The sequence below is a fragment of the Mercenaria mercenaria genome, chromosome 3 (genome assembly GCF_021730395.1).
Source record: "Mercenaria mercenaria strain notata chromosome 3, MADL_Memer_1, whole genome shotgun sequence".
Taxonomy (NCBI): domain Eukaryota; kingdom Metazoa; phylum Mollusca; class Bivalvia; order Venerida; family Veneridae; genus Mercenaria; species Mercenaria mercenaria.
The window spans coordinates 68,731,295-68,748,837 of NC_069363.1; the positions used below are offsets into that span (position 1 = coordinate 68,731,295).

The following is a 17,543-nucleotide window of genomic DNA, read 5'->3' on the forward strand; positions in this document are numbered from 1 at the left end:
ATTATCTCATGGGAATCTAAAAATATTAGCGAGAGTTTGCAGGCACATACAGCAACTGATGGATTACAACACAATTGGAACAAAATAAGTCCTTAAGTATTCGTTTCTTTATCATTTGACAAAACTGTTTATTGGTGTCACCACTTCCTGTCACTGTACTGTCATATATAACTGACTGGCAATGCAAAACTAAGTTAACTTTCATAGGTGTAAGTCAACTTGGGGTAGGTTATGGATACAACAAAATATGACCAAGAAACACCAAGTGAAACGAAACCAATATAGTACCTGTTTTAATAGGAAGGCGGGAGAAGTAGTGGCGGGTTGAGTAAATCCCAAATCTGCATGCACAACTTCACTTGATTCTTATTATTCCTATAAAGTTGATCAAATATTTTTTTCAGATAAGTGCGACTCATTTATCAGACCCTTTATGCGTAATTTCGACTACGTACACAACTTTAGAAGCTATTAGCCACCAATTACACCCCAGACCCCACTCGTAAGGAATTTTCTCCACTTTTATTTTTTTTTTTACTTCACTGAGGCGTTTGTACGTAACAGCCATTTTTCTACATTACAACAAAATATACACTAAAATTTCTTTAAAGGAGAAGTTCAGTTGTAAAGGTCATTTAGTTTTTGACTTGGAGCTACGGCTCCATGCCGTTGTAGATGGATTTACACATCGAGAGATCATTAGCAACGGAAGTAAATTTTCGCGCATGCGCACTCTACGTAGGACAAAAAGACATATACTAAGACTGTGAAAGTTTATCTTTGAATCTGTCTATAAATGCAGGAAAACTATTCTATAACTAGGAAAACCTTCGAAGCCAAAATGCAGTCAGGCGTCTTTGGTGCATTGTAAAACTTGATAAGTGTGAAAATTACTAACATGACCATGATAATCCATGGTCAACCGTGGTTGAAAAAAGTTGACCACGGTACCATGGTCAAACTGTTGATAGTCTTTTCTGACCATGGTCAACCATGGTCAGTCTTATCTCACCATGGTCAACCATGGCCGACCGTGGTCCTGATGGTTGACCACGTTAAACATGGTCAACCATCAAAAACCGTGGTCATTATTTCGTCTGGGTAAAAAAGGGGCGTAACTCTGTCAAAATTCAAACATTGTTATGGGGGTTGTTTCTCCTGGTGTAGACTTTGATAGTTAGTAGCTATTTTAAGTTTCAAGTCAAAAGCTTTAATAATAACGGAGGTATTTGACTTTATCAAACTGGAAAAGTCGAACTAAAATGCTACATTTTCATATCAGTAAACATTCAAGTCACATATCTATTTCATGATTATGGTTTAAGGTTATAAGAATGCATTGTTGTATATTATATAGTTTCTGACAGCATTTTCAAACGCATACATTATTTGATTACACTGTACTGTATGCCGATGTTATTACCTTTTTTCAGGAGTTCGCTTTGTTGTGCGCCTGCAGGTCAAAACATACCCAGACGAAAATGTACCCATGTTTTCTCAATCCCTGGTGAATTATTTTTAATGTAAAAGGGCTGTACATTCTATTTTAAGGTTTTTATTAGTTAATTGAGAGCCAAAACAAGACAAATGTACTTCTTCGCTCTTCGATTGCTCCTGATTTTCTCAAAAACAAAAAAAATATTTAAATCATTTTTTTCGCTCGCCGCCTCAATTTTTTTCAGAAAAAAAAATCCGATGAACAACTTTTCAATTTGGTGTGGCCTCAAGTATTTTATATTGTATTATATGTATCATATTTTTGATAGCTCTCCTTAATGGAGGAAACAAAGAATCTATCTATCTATCTATCTATCAATTTTAGCGCGGCCGTTTAAACGACACTAAAGTGTCTTCCTGTCATCTTTTCGATCAATCATCAAGATTATACAAACATGTTTAAATAAAAAATAAAAAAAATTTTAAAAATGCCATATGTTAAAAAAACTGCAAGCTAATTTCTTCTAAAAACGAAAAAAATGAACTGAAAAAAAAACTATAGCGGGGATATCTGTATCATAACCGTTGCATTAAGTATGATGCCATCGCCTGATGAGATTCATAGAGGGGCCGAAATAGTTGTTTTCTATGTCTTGGCTGATACTCATACACTGAAATACATCAACATTCCTAGCAATTTGCTAAAATTGCGCGAATGTTGGATAGTTATCCTTAAAAAATATAATGAAACTGATTGAAAATCTTAACCGAATATGCTTTCAAGAAGCAAGAAAAACGCACTAACAGGCATCCCAAATCGTAAAGTTTTCTCGGTGGAGACCCCCCGAACCCCTCTTATTAGAAAGGGAGAATCCCCCTCTCGTGCTCTCAACCTTCCCCTGCCGACGGTACTCGCGGTCCCGTGGCCGGACCACTTTTTCGAAGCTGGCGACGGCCGTTATTTACAACGGTATCCAACATCAACAAAAAAAATGGTTTTGAAACATTATCTCACTGCTTACGGGAGCCATGGTGAAACAACTAATGATTTTGGATTATCTCCCTTCGATAGTGGATACGGAAACGATCGAAAAAATTGGCGAGTACTCGAGTACCAAACTCGTTTCTACGCTTATGTCGAAACTTAATCTTTTTTATAGGTCATTCAGTTTCTGCTCACAGTTTAGATTACACATGAGCCGTTGGAGTTCTTGTCTTTTGTCATGTCAAAAATATGTCTTATTATGAAGAGAGTTCGTTTGTTATCTTTATATATTTTGCATTTCTGAATATGTAAACCTTCCTGGTCCTCCTCTTGTTCTTTTACATTCATATCTGTCAGCTACTAGGATGAAGACTGCTCCCCCTGTACCTGTCTGGCGGTCTCCGTTGTATAAAGCCTTGGAATAATACTTCAGTTTAATTGATTCTGTTCTCAAACAAGGATTCTGTGACAGTATCGGTTTGGGCTGACGGTATTATGTTCTTCAATTTCGCCTTTTTCCAGGGGCTTTTAACGGACTCTAAATCGACCACTAGCAATCTAAGTTGTAGATCATGTCATCGTTTGTTTGTCCCTCATATCATTTGCCTTTTTCCGTTTATCCTTGTATAAGCTAATTCTAACACGACCGGTCTTTCCTATGTGCCAGGAACGCCGAAGCTACGCGTTAGTAAGTACCAAAATCACTGTCTGTACGTCACAATTATTACGTCCACAGAAAAAAAACAACAGGCAAATATCTGGTGGATGTCCTCGCTGATGTACATGACAATCCTCGTTATCATGTTAGAATGAAATGGTATTGATAGATCAAAAACAGTGATTTTCTCTTGAATAAAATCATTGTTGCCATTCCGATGCGTATTACAATACTTAAATCACTCGAACGTCCTCGTGATAAATCCATTCGCATCTGAACGCCAAACCTCTAAAATAATATTCTTTCGGCATAAAAGTGCTAGTCTCTAGTTTGTAATATTTGACATTTGACCTAGACTATACTCCATAATAAAGCTGTTTCTGAATTTTTAAAAATATTTTCTGCGTTAAAATAGTCGTGTTCTTCTTAAGTATTCTTTGTTTCTGCATTGTAATATTTGCTGTTAGAGGACGCTTATTCTAGAATAAACTTTATAACAACACTGTTTCTACATTGTAATATTTAAGAAATAATTTATAGCAAAAGAGTGCTTTAACACTATTTATGCACGATGAGTGGTTATACGTCGGGCGTAATAATTTCACGAGGGCGAAGCCCGGGTGAAATTATTTGAACGACGTATTACCACCCGAGTATATAAATAGTGTTAAAGCACGCTTGTGCTATAAATTATTTCGATTCTAATACGCCCTTAATCTCAAACACTAGATAAAATATAGAAGCGCTATTTCTTGGTTGCAGCAAAAACTTTGACGTCATCGCACGTTAACGTGACGTCATTCTAGCGTAAAAGTATTTTAACAGAGACAAGCATATAAGAAAGTTATGTTACAGAACGCTTGTTCTAGAATATACTTTATAATAACACTGTTTCTGCATTGTAATATTTGCTGTTAGAGGACGCTTGTTCTGGAATATACTTTATAATAACACTGTTTCTGCATATGCTGTTAGAGGACGCTTGTTCTAAAATATACTTTATAATAACACTGTTTCTGCATTGTAATATATGCTGTTAGAGGACGCTTGTTCTAAAATATATTTTAAAATAACAGTTTCTGCATTGTAATATATGCTGTTAGAGGACGCTTGTTCTAAAATATACTTTATAATAACACTGTTTCTGCATTGTAATATATGCTGTTACAGAACGCTTGTTCTAAAATATTCTTTATAATAACACTGTTTCTGCATTGTAATATTTGCTGTTAGAGGACGCTTGTTCTGGAATATACTTTATAATAACACTGTTTCTGCATTGTAATTTTTGCGGTTAAAGGACGCTTGTTCTGGAATATACTTTATAATAACACTGTTTCTGCATTGTTGTATTTGCTGTTAGAGAACGCTTGTTCTGGAATATACTTTATAATAACACTGTTTCTGCATTGTAATTTTTTGCGGTTAAAGGACGCTTGTTCTGGAATATACTTTATAATAACACTGTTTCTGCATTGTTATATTTGCTGTTAGAGAATATACTTTATCATAACACTGTTTCTTCATTATATATGCGGTTGAAGGACGCTTGTTCTAAAATATACTTTATGATAACACTGTTTCTTCATTGTAATATATGCTGTTAGAGGACGCTTGTTCTGGAATATACTTTATAATAACACTGTTTCTGCATTGTAATATTTGCTGTTAGAGAACGCTTGTTCTGGAATATACTTTATAATAATACTGTTTCTGCATTGTAATATATGCAGTTAGAGGACGCTTGTTCTGGAATATACTTTATAATAACACTGTTTCTGTATTGTAATATTTGCTGTTAGAGAACGCTTGTTCTGGAATATACTTTATAATAACACTGTTTCTGCATTGTAATATTTGCGGTTAAAGGACGCTTGTTCTGGAATATACTTTATAATAACACTGTTTCTGCATTGTAATATTTGCGGTTAAAGGACGCTTGTTCTGGAATATACTTTATAATAAAACTGTTTCTGCATTGTAATATTTGCGGTTAAAGGACGCTTGTTCTAAAATTTATTTTTATGATAACACTGTTTCTGCATTGAAATTGTTGATGCGTTAGAAGACTTGGGTTTTAGAGTATGCATTATTATAGAATTGTTATTACATTGTAATAATTGAAATGTTTGAAGTCTCGGCCTCTTGAGATACTTTATTGCATGGGTGTAGAGATACTACCTAAAATTTTAGATTATGAAAAACAATTAAAAAGATAATGCTGGTTGTTGATATGTAACATTTAAGATTGAATATAATACTTAACTCCTGATTTGATAATTTTGAAGCATATTATTTAAGATTTTCTGAAAACTTATTTCAATGCAAAAAAATGTTGTCAAATACAAGATTATTGTATGACGTCAGAAAATGTTTTAAATCTAATAAAATTAATTCAGATCCACTGTTTAAGCTGAAATTTAGATATAATGTTATTTGTACCATATGACACATCTATATATAAAAACAAGAAAAAAAACTCTTCAGTATTTACCATGAAAAATGACATTACAATGAAATGACTTATCACTAAATTTTTAACCATACATTTACTTCATTATTGCAATGTCATGCAGATGAACAGGTAACTGCACATTGATTGATCTCTAGTACTATGTCTAATAGGTGTTTTTGTGTTGTAATATCTAATGTCTATTTTCTATTTTACATATATTTGGGGAGGGCCGTCATCTGATGTTGTAAGAACTTGTGGCCCGACCCATTTGCTTATTTCTTTGTGTTTGTAAAAAATGTTGTATATGCTTGTAAATATTGAATGAGCAATAAAATATGTTTAAACCAATTATATACATATATAGGCCTATGGGTAAAATATTTGGTTATGTGTCTAGCACCTGTGGTCTATGCTAATAGAGTTAGGTTTTTGTTGTTTTTCTGTATATTTCACGTGTTTGACTCAGGTTCTAGAATGCCCTATAATAAGATTTTCTGTATTGTTATATTTTTGTGTTTGCTCTATAATAAAGTTTTTAAGTGTTGTATTTGATGTTTTAGAAGATTTGGGTTTTATGCTTTATTAAAATGTTATTTGAGCTGTAAATGAAGACTCGGGTTCTAAAGTTTTTTTTATGAGAAAGTTGTTTCAGTCCTACCTGACACAAGCGTACCTGTAGCAGAACAAAGATGCGACTGACCCTGGCCCCACTCATACCGAGGTGTGATAAAATGGGGCAACCACATACACATGGAACCTAATGACGATAATATGAAAGCTCCTGTCAAAATTCGACCTTTTTTCCTTCTGTTTCCATAGAAACCTGTAAAATTAAAGATAAAATTTGAACATATCAAAATTTTCTGCTAAGCCCGTTTACTATACGGTTCCATCACAACATAAAAAACAAAATACAATTGATAGCCTAGGTTATAATCACTCTGCATTCCTTTATATAAATATTTGATTTCTAAGACTCTTAAATGAAAAGGAAACTGTGTTTCTGATTTTAGAAAATGTACGTGCGATTCACCTCAACATTTCAGTTGCAAGTAGTCGGGCCTGCAACTTTTATAAATAGAAACAATACAGGATACATTCATCACAGTTTTATAAAGAAATAACACGTGTAAAAATTAAACACAATTAGTCTGATTTAATATTAGCCAAGTGTCATTTTTTCCCACATTTTTAAAGACAGGTATTTCAACAGCGGTTCGGTGATTAACAAGGAAAACAGTGTTTCGGAATCGATTTTCTCCTATATACTTTTATACAACAAAACAGCTTCGAGCTCTTCCGAAAGGAAGTCAATTAGCCGGAATTAATTCTACATCATATGAAATTCTGGTTAATGTTTCTTTTTCTTCTTATTTTATGTAGGCAGTGTAACTAAAAACACAAACTTCAAGTAGGAACTATCTGTTTTAGATATATAGTATGTGTAGTTAACTGCATCAAAGTACGTAGACTGAAAAAATACTAAAATATCATTTTTCTGAAAAAGAGTTATTTGAGCTGAAAAAAATGGTGCCAGATAAAATATTTGGAAAAAATGGAGACAACTCCACTAAGACTTCATGGTAGGCTTAGGTGGCTATTGACCTAGAACCTCATGCAAACTATGCACTTTTTACCTCTAGGCAGGGGAAAAACATGTATAATTGCCACATAGATTAGCAATCGGAATAGAAAACTATGTAAAGATCAAATATGTTAATGTCCTGGGGAAAGTGTGACATTTTCTGTGGTGAAATTTGTCAACAAACAGACGATTTATTTTAAAAGTCAAAACCCACAGAATTTCACAAGGTAAAATATGTTGAACAGGCTACTGCTGGAAAGAGAACAATCTCTTACTACCCATATATATGCGTCAAAGTATGGGAAAAATATCTAGAAATATGAAAAAAGTCAAAGAAATCAATTTCAGGACTGTTAGATGCATGACAGTGTTATCATGCATAGCATTTAACACAGATAGGTTACATTTCCTTTGCACTGATATAACATGGACAGGATTAGGATTAACATACGGTGTTCACTCAACGATTTTACTATATAAACAGATTGTCTCCCTTGTGTAAAGATGGCTTAGGATATGTCTCCTTTTTATGGTCGCAACGAACCCTCATGTGACAGTGTATGGTTGTATTTTGAATAAAATGGAGGCTCGAACTCTTTACTATCGGTCGCCATGCTTAATGTTGCGTGTGCATGCGTGCGTGCGTTTATAACCGAACGTATAAAAAGTAAAAAAAAATCAATAACGAAAAAGGTATAACCAAATATTTTTTATTTACACAAGAAGTGCTCCATCAAATCGTGAAATAAAGACTTTTTTTATAGATTACCTATGATAACGCCACAGATTGCTGCAGAAATGTCGAAACTGCTTGAGATCCAGCCAACAGACGAACTGGTCAGGTCAAACCGACGTTCGTAAGATGTTGTGTTGACATTGTTGATACCATTTACAGCAAATCCTGCAATACAATATTCAATGACATGTTGGAGTTTGCACTTCATCTAACAAAGTTATGACTAAAACCACACTTGCCAATATATAAATTTTATATTTAAGATAATGTGTTTTTTCTCTAAAAGGAAGCTGGACAAACTATCCTGCGGAACTGTTTTAATCGTACCTTCTTTTATTCATATCTGAATTAATTAGTGATTACTAATTAGAAAGTTCTTTTAAACAGAGTATGAATGCCTAGGGACTTAAGCAAAGATTGATACCGCTAATTGTTTGACGAAATATTTTACTCGCGGCGGTACAAAACTAAACGACATTTCCACGAGCCGTACCATACCGTCGCAAGTTGCATCATACTAGTATGTCGTATCTTACTGACATGTGCGCCAAAAGAATGCTACGATGGCGCTTGCAGGATTCAGCAATACTAGTTTCTACTTGAGTTCTTAGTCCCCTACTGATTGAAAACCAATTTTGGGGACTATAGGATTATGTTTCTTCGTCCGCCCATCATTTCGTCCGACCGTCCGTCCGAACCATGAATCTGTCATCAATCATTACTTGACAAAAACGCTCTCCATAATGAGACGACGTGTCATGCGCAACACCCTGACCCTAGTTCAAATGTCAAGGTCACACTTGGAGGACAAATGTCAACAGGGCATTTTTCTATCCAGTACGTAACTCAGCCATCCATTTCGAGATTTTAATATAACTTGGCACAAATATTTCCTATAATAAGATAATTGATATGTACAACTTTTAGTTCCCTAGCTTAAAAGCCAAGGTAAACACTTAGAGGTAAAGTGTTAACATATTCATATCCGGTCTAGAACTCTGCCAGTTACTGATGGTTTATCATATTATTTGGCGCAAATAGTCCCTATACACAGACAATTTGTAATGCACTATACCCAGACCCTAAGCTTAAAGTTCAAGGTCACAGTTCAGTAGTTTTTTTCCGTGCCAAGTCCATAACTTTGTTATCCATTAAGGGATTTTGATATAACTTGACACAAATACTCCCCATAATGAGACGACATCTCATGTGCAAAATTCATACCACTTACTCAAAGGCTAAGGTCACACTTGAAGGTCAAAATTGATAGGGTTTTTTTTCCTGTATTAAACTGTCATCCATCCAGGAATTGTAACTGACAGTTCAGTGAGTTTTTTTCCGTGTCAAGTCCATAACTTTGTCACCCATTAAGTGATTTTGATATAACTTTGCACAAATGATCCACATTATCAGACGACGTGTCGTGCATCACACCCAGACGACGACCTCAAAAGTCAAGGTCACACTTGGAGGTCAAAGGTCAATATGTTTTTCCTGTACGGTCCATACCTCTATTATCCATCAAGGGATTTTACTATTACTTAGCACAAATGTTACCAATAATAGCATAGTAAGACGACCTGTCAAGATCCCTATCTCAAATGTAAAGGCAAAGTTAGAGATCAAGGGCCAATATGTTGTTTTTTTCTGTCCTGTCCATACCTCTGTAATATATCAAATGAATTTAATATTACTTAGCACCAATGCTCCTCATTGTGAGACGATATGCAGATCCCTACCTCAAGGTCAAGGTCACACTTGGAGGTTAAAAGTCAACATCGATTTTTTTCATGTCCAATCGGTAAAATATGTATGGTCACTTTTCTGTCCTATCTGTAATTTTTCGTCATTGCATTGATATCTGAACAACTTTGTATAAACTTTAAACATACCACTTTCATGTGTCATAAAGACGTAGTTAAAAAATGTTGGTGTATTTTCTTCAGAATTACTTCCCTTTAATAAAATGAAATTTATTCTCTTATATTCTCATCTATCTACAAATAAAATGTTATTAAAATTGTTTTAAAAGATGCTATAATCAACTGAAAAGTTTTCGTACATGCAAATTAATGTGCTATATTGTATATACATACATCATAATCATAAGATCATAAAGTCATTCTAAAAATGAAATAATTAGTCACCTTTGTACTGCATTGCACTCACTTGCGTTTTTTACTGTACAAAAGTAGCGTAATTTCGAGGTGATGTTATCAGCGCGGCCAAATACATGTATGTTTATGGTTTCCCCCAGGAAATCTAGTCATAGCAAACATGTTAATTTGCAATCTCGCGGGAAATATTTTTTTAATGAATTGGTATATTCAGTGTGTCAAAATTGTCGGAGCTGATTGGTGCCTGGAAGTCTCTCACCAACTGATTAAATGAAGTTCAATTGCTGAAACTACTTTCAGGATGATGAATTTTCACCTTAATAAAATGCGTTTGATTTTCTCTGCATGCATATATCTATTAGCGTGGCAGCTGAGGCCCACCTTGAAAAATATTTGTCACATTCATTTTCAGAAAGCAGATTATATCGGATATATATTTTTCCATTTCGTCTTTTCACCCCAGTACCCAGCCAAGTGAAAACGCGAGATTTAAGAAGTAACGAGATTTTAGAACTCTAACGGGGAGACCAAAGGCAAAAACTCTCGTAATCACAATACTAAATAACATGTTTTCATCCCACACCTCCCACTCCTTTGAGTTTTTACAAACGCTCTTGCAGCTTCTGACATGTAAAATTCCCTTGTGTGAGTCGTTACAACTTTCAAAGTGTAAGCAATTTTACAGTCGCTTAGATAATATTCTAAACATATGATTGCTTATTCACGTTATATTAAAACATTATCTACAGCAATATTGACAGTATTTAAATGCAGTCTTTAAGAATATTTGAAGTAGTTGACACTACTCTGCTTTGTGTATTGATTTTGGAAACGCTGTCTGGTGTAATAGTGAGGTTAGGTGCGCATTATAAACCAGTTTAAACTCACCAGTAGTGTTTTTGACACCGAACGTTTAAAAGCGCTGCCCAACTGTGTTCCTTATTTGTTCGTCCTTTATTTGTTCATTTCATTCTCATTTATCTACATGTTTTACATTGTCCATGTTTTTCAGGTATATGATATGGTGTTGCGGTTTTACGGGGTTGCGTTCTTGGAAGGGGGCTTTTCAGTTCTGTTAAATAATGATCTTTGCTATAAAGAATTACTTTATGTTTGTCACACTAACTGTGTTAACCCAAGAGAAGCAAACACAATGCATTCTTTCATTATAATCTGTAGCATTAGGGGCTAAAAACCCGTAAATGTTTTATATGTTGCAAATTTATCTATGTGAAACAGTATTCATTTCAATGTTTTCTGGTCTCTAGTCTCCTTTCTGTATTTTCAGTACTTAGATTGAGTCACGGTTTGGAGACAAGGTTTTGCCTTCAATATATCGGTTCTAGGTGATCAAGTAGAAAATGCTTGTGAAAGGAAACATCATTTTCTCGCTTTTCAAATGCCATATTAAACACTGGATAACCGGCTATCTTGACGCCCGCTGGAAATGTAACCCAGCTGGAAATGTAACCCAGCTGGAAATCGGTAGGTTAAGTTTTTCATTTATTTTTATTGAAGCGAAGTTAATTCTTGCAAATCAACTTGACAGTTTTGTCAAGGAATGAACATGGCTTACATTTACAATTTCTGGGCCAAAAATGATCGTTATGTTTTTAGATATTCGCTAACAATTTCTTCAATTTGGAAAATCGAGCAAAAATCCAAAGTTTTGCGCAAATTGTTTTGTTTATGAACAACCTGTGAAAACTTTTATCATCTGGTTTGTCGGATGTGTCCTTTCGGAACACCTGTGTGAAGTTTCCAGGTTCTACATTATTCCTGAAAAAAAATTATTAGCTGTTAAATAGACATGGTCGAGAAAAAAAGACTGTCGAAAACGTCCGCTGTATTTGCAATAGGCAGTCGTTGAAGTGAGCTGTCGGCTATCGAGATATACAGCTGTATAAAAGTAAAAAAACTGTCTTGTAGACATGTTATATGCCCCGTAGTGTCTCTCCTTCATGTATATTTTGTATCTGTTTAATCTACCTGTGTTTTTGCAATTTCTTTCGTCTTTCATTTGCGTAAAATGTGTATACTTGCAGTCAGTAAGTAGTTTATATAATATCATACTTATGTATGGTCTTTATTGCCATGTCGAGTAATTCTGATTGATTTAATTATCATTGTCCTTTTGGTTTAGGGTCTAAAAGTTGCTTAATTCCATTCGTCCGTCCGTCCGCAGTGTCTTGTCCGGGCTGTGATTCTACATGCATGAACTGATTTTTAAGCATTGATTTTTAACCTTCAAACATGTGTTACCAATAATACAAGTATATGTGAGGTCCAGTCTCGAATGACCACCTCCAATGTCAGTATCACAAAAAATCTTTAACCCAGAGCTATATTTAAGTATTTTGTGTCGGGCTGGCAATTTCTACAAACAAAGACCAATTTTCAAATATATTCATGTTTTCCATAGGTTTATAAAGCAACATTTCTTGTCTGGCGTATGACTTTATTATTCCTCGAGAGATTTTGAAATATGTTACACAAATGTTAACCACAGCCAAATGTTCTTAGACATGCAAGAGTCATCAACCTTGCTTGAACATTAAGGTCGCACTTTCGGGTCCGGTCTCTAAAGCATTTATTTTTTATACAAAAAGACATTATGTATGTGAAACAATGCACAATACCTAGCGATGTACAAAATAACAGTGTAAGATCTTGTTGACAAACTGCACAAAATGAGAGTAACTTTTGTGACATAAAGTCTGGGATCCGGGATCGTAAACAAGCAAAGAAGAGTTCCTATCTACCTTGTTATATGTTGATTAAAGCTACATGTGGATGGCATGTTAAGAAGTAACTGAATTGATAACTGAACACTATTCTTTAAAACAGTCATTTGAGATTTTGCAACGTTCTGCTTATTTAGATTTGAAACAATCGTTTACAACCGTCAACAACTTGCAGTTATAGACCATGAATAAACTGCTATTTGTTGAAAAAGTATTTATAAATAAAACAAAATAGCAGATTAACATAAGGAGCAATGAAATAATTATGTATGAGCAAATAAGATTATACACGTATCTAGCACTGCACTAAGAACACTTTTCAAAACAGGAACGGACATTTGAGATTCATTAAAGATACTGAATTCTTCAAACGAAATTCAAAGGACTGACGACCAGAAGCAATCATTTGCACTTGCAAAACCCGAGGTGAAATTACTTTCTGTAGTAGCCCGGAGGCACCTGTAGTGGTTTTCCTCCACGATCAAAAGCTGGCAAAGTGGCAATATGTACTGTATTGTTTCGGTGTAACTGAAAAAAACTATATGGTTGGCTTTCGCATGGCTGAAAAATGACAAGAACGCGTGAACTAGGTTAAAATTCAGCCCGGGTGTGAAGAAACAGTCATAAAGTTTCTTGAAATGAAAGTGCCGTTTTATAAAATAATTACGTTTCCGTCAAATCACTGCCAGTAATACTTTTTGCATACAAAAGTATTCAAAATCATCGGAGTTAATGGATAGTCTATAAATGTTAACATCCGAGTTAGCGACAGCACTAGCGGCCGTTTTCGACAGTCCTTTTTATTCGACCATAACTATTTAACGGCTAATATATTTTTTCAGGAATAACGTAGAACCCGGAAACTTCACACAGGTGTTCCATAAGGACACATCCGTTAAACCAGATGATAAAAGTTTTCACAGGTTATTCATAAACAAAACAATTTGCGCAAAACTTTGGATTTTTGCTCGATTTTTCAAATTGAAGAAATTGTTAGCGAATATCTAAAAACATAACGATCATTTTTGGCCCAGAAATTGTAAATGTAAGCCATGTTCATTCCTTGACAAAACTGCAAGAATTGGCTTCGCTTTATTAGAATTAAATGAAAACTTTACCTCCCGATTTACAGCTGGGTTACATTTCCAGCTGGGTTACATTTCCAGCGGGCGTCAAGGATAGCCGGTTATCCAGTGTGATTAAGGTATAAGTATCTGGTGAGAGACTGCTGACCTTTTCAACGGTCCTTCTGTTTAAAAACTATCACGAAACTTTTTGAACAAATAACATTATCAAACAAACAAACCTTTCACGTGCACTTTTAAAGATTGTAAGCAGTTAAGTTTGAAAAAAATTGTTTTTTTCCTGTGTTGTTAAAGTAAAAAGTTACTGAATAACTTACTAGATATTTGTGAATAGTGTTCATACACATCGCACAAGGACGGGCAACGGGATACAGAACCACTCGAACGGATGGTTTCCTCGCATGACGAAAGTAAAATGACATCATTCAAGGGAGATATGATTGGTAGACTGTCAAAATGAATGGTACTGGTATAATTAAATGTTCACGCTAGATAAATTGTTTATAACATTTAAGTATAAAACCATGTTAAAAAACTAATGAGTATCCAGTTTCATGCTTATGAAATGCATACATTTTATGCTTATGAAACGCAGAAATATAACTGTTTATTCAGCATATGAACAGTCTTAATATTTTCACCATCATTTCGGTCATTGCTGTTCTTGTTTTAAGCTATGGTATAGGTCTACGAGCCATTGACCGCAATATTGTTCCGTTTTAAGCTATGGTATAGGTCTACGAGCCATTGACCGCAATATTGTTCCGTTTTAAGCTATAGTATAGGTCTACGAGCCATTGACCGCAATATTGTTCCGTTTTAAGCTATGGTATAGGTCTACGAGCCATTGACCGCAATATTGTTCCGTTTTAAGCTATGGTATAGGTCTACGAGCCATTGACCGCAATATTGTTCCGTTTTCTGCAGCATCGTTCGTAAATACAGCATGTAAAACTTCAAAGCTCTCGTTTCAAAACTGGTATGCTCTCGGCTACACCGAGATATAAAAAACAGAATCGTCTATTCAACTGAGATCATTTCTAGACGAAAAGGGGCATAACGTCTAAAATATATTACGAATCTTGATAAATAAAAGCATTTTTTTACAGGCAGCTGCACCAATGATGTTTCTGGATGACCGTATTTTTCATTCCTTCTAAAAGCATATACAGACTCCTGAAGTGATCGACTCATTGTCAGCCACCACAACCGTTACAAGCAAGGACTGCAATGCTGGATAGAGAAAAGGCGTATCTGAGGAACACAGAGCTATCATCGGAGTGATTAATGCACCCGACGCGGATGAGGACGTTGGACAACAGGTCAGGCCCGTAGGAAGCATTTTCAGATTTGGGGGGGCAGACATTATAAAAATCAGCGGACTGAAGTAGAAAAGTAGGGGACTAGCTAGGGTGGGGCATTTTGGGAGCAATAAAGAACACTTTTACCACTGCAATTTTATATACACTATACCCCATGTTTTGACATTTTCAAATGAATACAGTATAATGAGAATAGTATAAAACCCCTCATCTTTTTCTCGGGCTTGGGTCCGACAAAGAAACGCTTTTCTAAGGCTTTTTTATCATGTTTACATGTTTTCTGTTTTGATTTGACATTAATAAGGTTAACAATACAATTATAAAACTGCATGTCTGGTGACAGGTCACAGCTAAAATGGACTCTCTGTCCAAAAATAATTAATTAATTGCAAAGATAATTACCGTAATCGGTCAAATTAATGGAGGGGGGATCCCCGCCCCACTGCCCCCATCCCACCCCCTGTTCCTACGGCACTGAAGGTTGCGTCAAATCTAAAAAAAACTGAGAGATATCTTAGACAAATTGAAAGTATGTAAAAAAGCTAGCTAAAATTACAAACTATAAAAGGAATATAATTCATGGAATATTTCTGTCAGAGGATTGTATCTTGTGTCATATAATGTGGGTGCTGTAGAACAACTATTTCAAGCTTGGATCAAACCCAAGATAGAATGAAAGTGCATTATATCTTTGACCGCCTCGGTAGCCTAGTTGTAGAGCGCCCGCTTCGAGTGTGGGAGGTCGTGGGTTCGATCCCTGGCCGCGTCATACAAAAGACGTAAAAATGGTACTAGTAGCTTCCTCGCTTGGCGCTCAGCATTAAGATGGTAGTACTAGGACTGGTCAGCCCGGTGTCAGTATAATGTGACTGCGTAAGGTATCATGTCTACGGCGTGATATTCCAGTGAGGCAGCACTATAAAGCTGGGCATTGTGCTCACTGCTACAAGTAGACACCGTCGTTTGTATGACTGAAAAATTGTTGAAAAAGACATTAAACCCGAACACACACACGCATCACATCTTTAACCTGAAATTCTAAGCAAAACGTGTGCTTAATTTATTAAATATTTCTGCTAGCGAACATATGATATGGTGATGATTTTTAACAAATAATTTAGAATAGCTAAATTCGCGAAATATTGATGCCATAGTTACTGACATTGTATCACATGATGTCTGTGATGATGAGGAAAATTCGTGCACATTAAGGCAATATTGACGCCACGTCGACAAATTATTTAGCGCCGTACAGTCGGCGTGAAAGAGTGCTATGACGGCTTCAGAATCGAAATGATAGAACAAAACGGTGTTACACTTAATTCACACTCACTGTTGATTATTATGCGCGCAGAATAACACACAGTTACGCGTCCTGCTATATCTGAAGTATTTAGAGTGAAGGATATTGGTAAAACAAACCTATTGATCATGAAGGTCTATTTATAAAGAACATATTTTCTTGATCAAGTGATATGTAGATAATATTTTTTAAAGATTTCGAGGGAACCCCAATATTTATGCCACTTATTGATGTCCGTCACACATGTCTATTACCTTCCTACATTCAAAGTTAATTTGGTACAATAAAATATTTAGCGGACACTGTTATCCTATTTTAGTTGCAGCGACTTGGAGTTTGCTCCTCACACAATCCCTGTATTGAGGTCAAGATTCATTTTAATATTTCATTCCAAACTCCAGTCGCGTAGGTAATTTACCGAATGTTTTCTTGTTTAAATCTCGCGGCCATGAGATACTAGTAAGTCATCTATTTGTTTTATATCTTCAGACTACGGGATAGATAAATGTTGTTTATATACGAGAAAGATCATCTGCTTTCGCATTATTTTATAAATACCGTGCTGCCCACGACATGTGTAAATATTCGACCATGTCCAGTGGTTATGATAAAGACTCGTACTTTCTGAGAATTAATGTCTTAATCTGAATCTGGAAGTATGCTTGAAACTGACAAGTTCATGCCTGGTCAGAGTGAAATAATCATCAGAATCCCTTGAAGCATTAATAAATATTGAATATCTTCAACACCGCCAACATCAGTTCTGACACTACACTTGTTTCCAGTATTTGTTCTCATATTTTGACATTTCTACAATCAACACTCGGCTGTTATAGCAAACATTTTAAGTGAGTGCGTGCACTCTATGTCTGACATTTTAAAATAGTGACGTAGGCTAAAGATAAACACACCCTTATATTATAGTTCGTTTTTGTAAACACCATGTTTGTAAACATTAAAGATTGCGTTTTGTAACCTTAACTCCGGCTTCCATAATTTAGTGTTTCTAGTATAAGAAAAACGTGAGCTCAAGCTAAAACAAAACATAATCAGAAAGTAGAAAGGTCATTTTGTAAGTAGAGAAATTTTGAAATTGAAAACCTGTAAACATGTATG

At 35.2% G+C, this 17,543-nt stretch overlaps 1 protein-coding gene across 2 annotated transcripts in view; it reads right to left on the minus strand.

Moving 5' to 3' along the window:
- The window catches only part of LOC123524464 (solute carrier organic anion transporter family member 4C1-like), a 112,844-nt gene that overhangs the window by 87,991 nt on the left and 7,310 nt on the right, over positions 1 to 17,543 (minus strand). The window contains exons 2-3 of one of the 2 annotated variants that reach the window (XM_045302674.2): positions 7,890 to 8,021; positions 6,209 to 6,358 (exon numbers count right to left, since the gene is read on the minus strand). In XM_045302674.2, the coding sequence (XP_045158609.2) occupies positions 6,209 to 6,358; positions 7,890 to 8,021 (282 nt within the window). Of the gene's footprint in view, positions 1 to 6,193; positions 6,359 to 7,889; positions 8,022 to 17,543 lie in introns of both variants that reach the window. The other variant, XM_045302673.2, reaches the window with a different exon arrangement.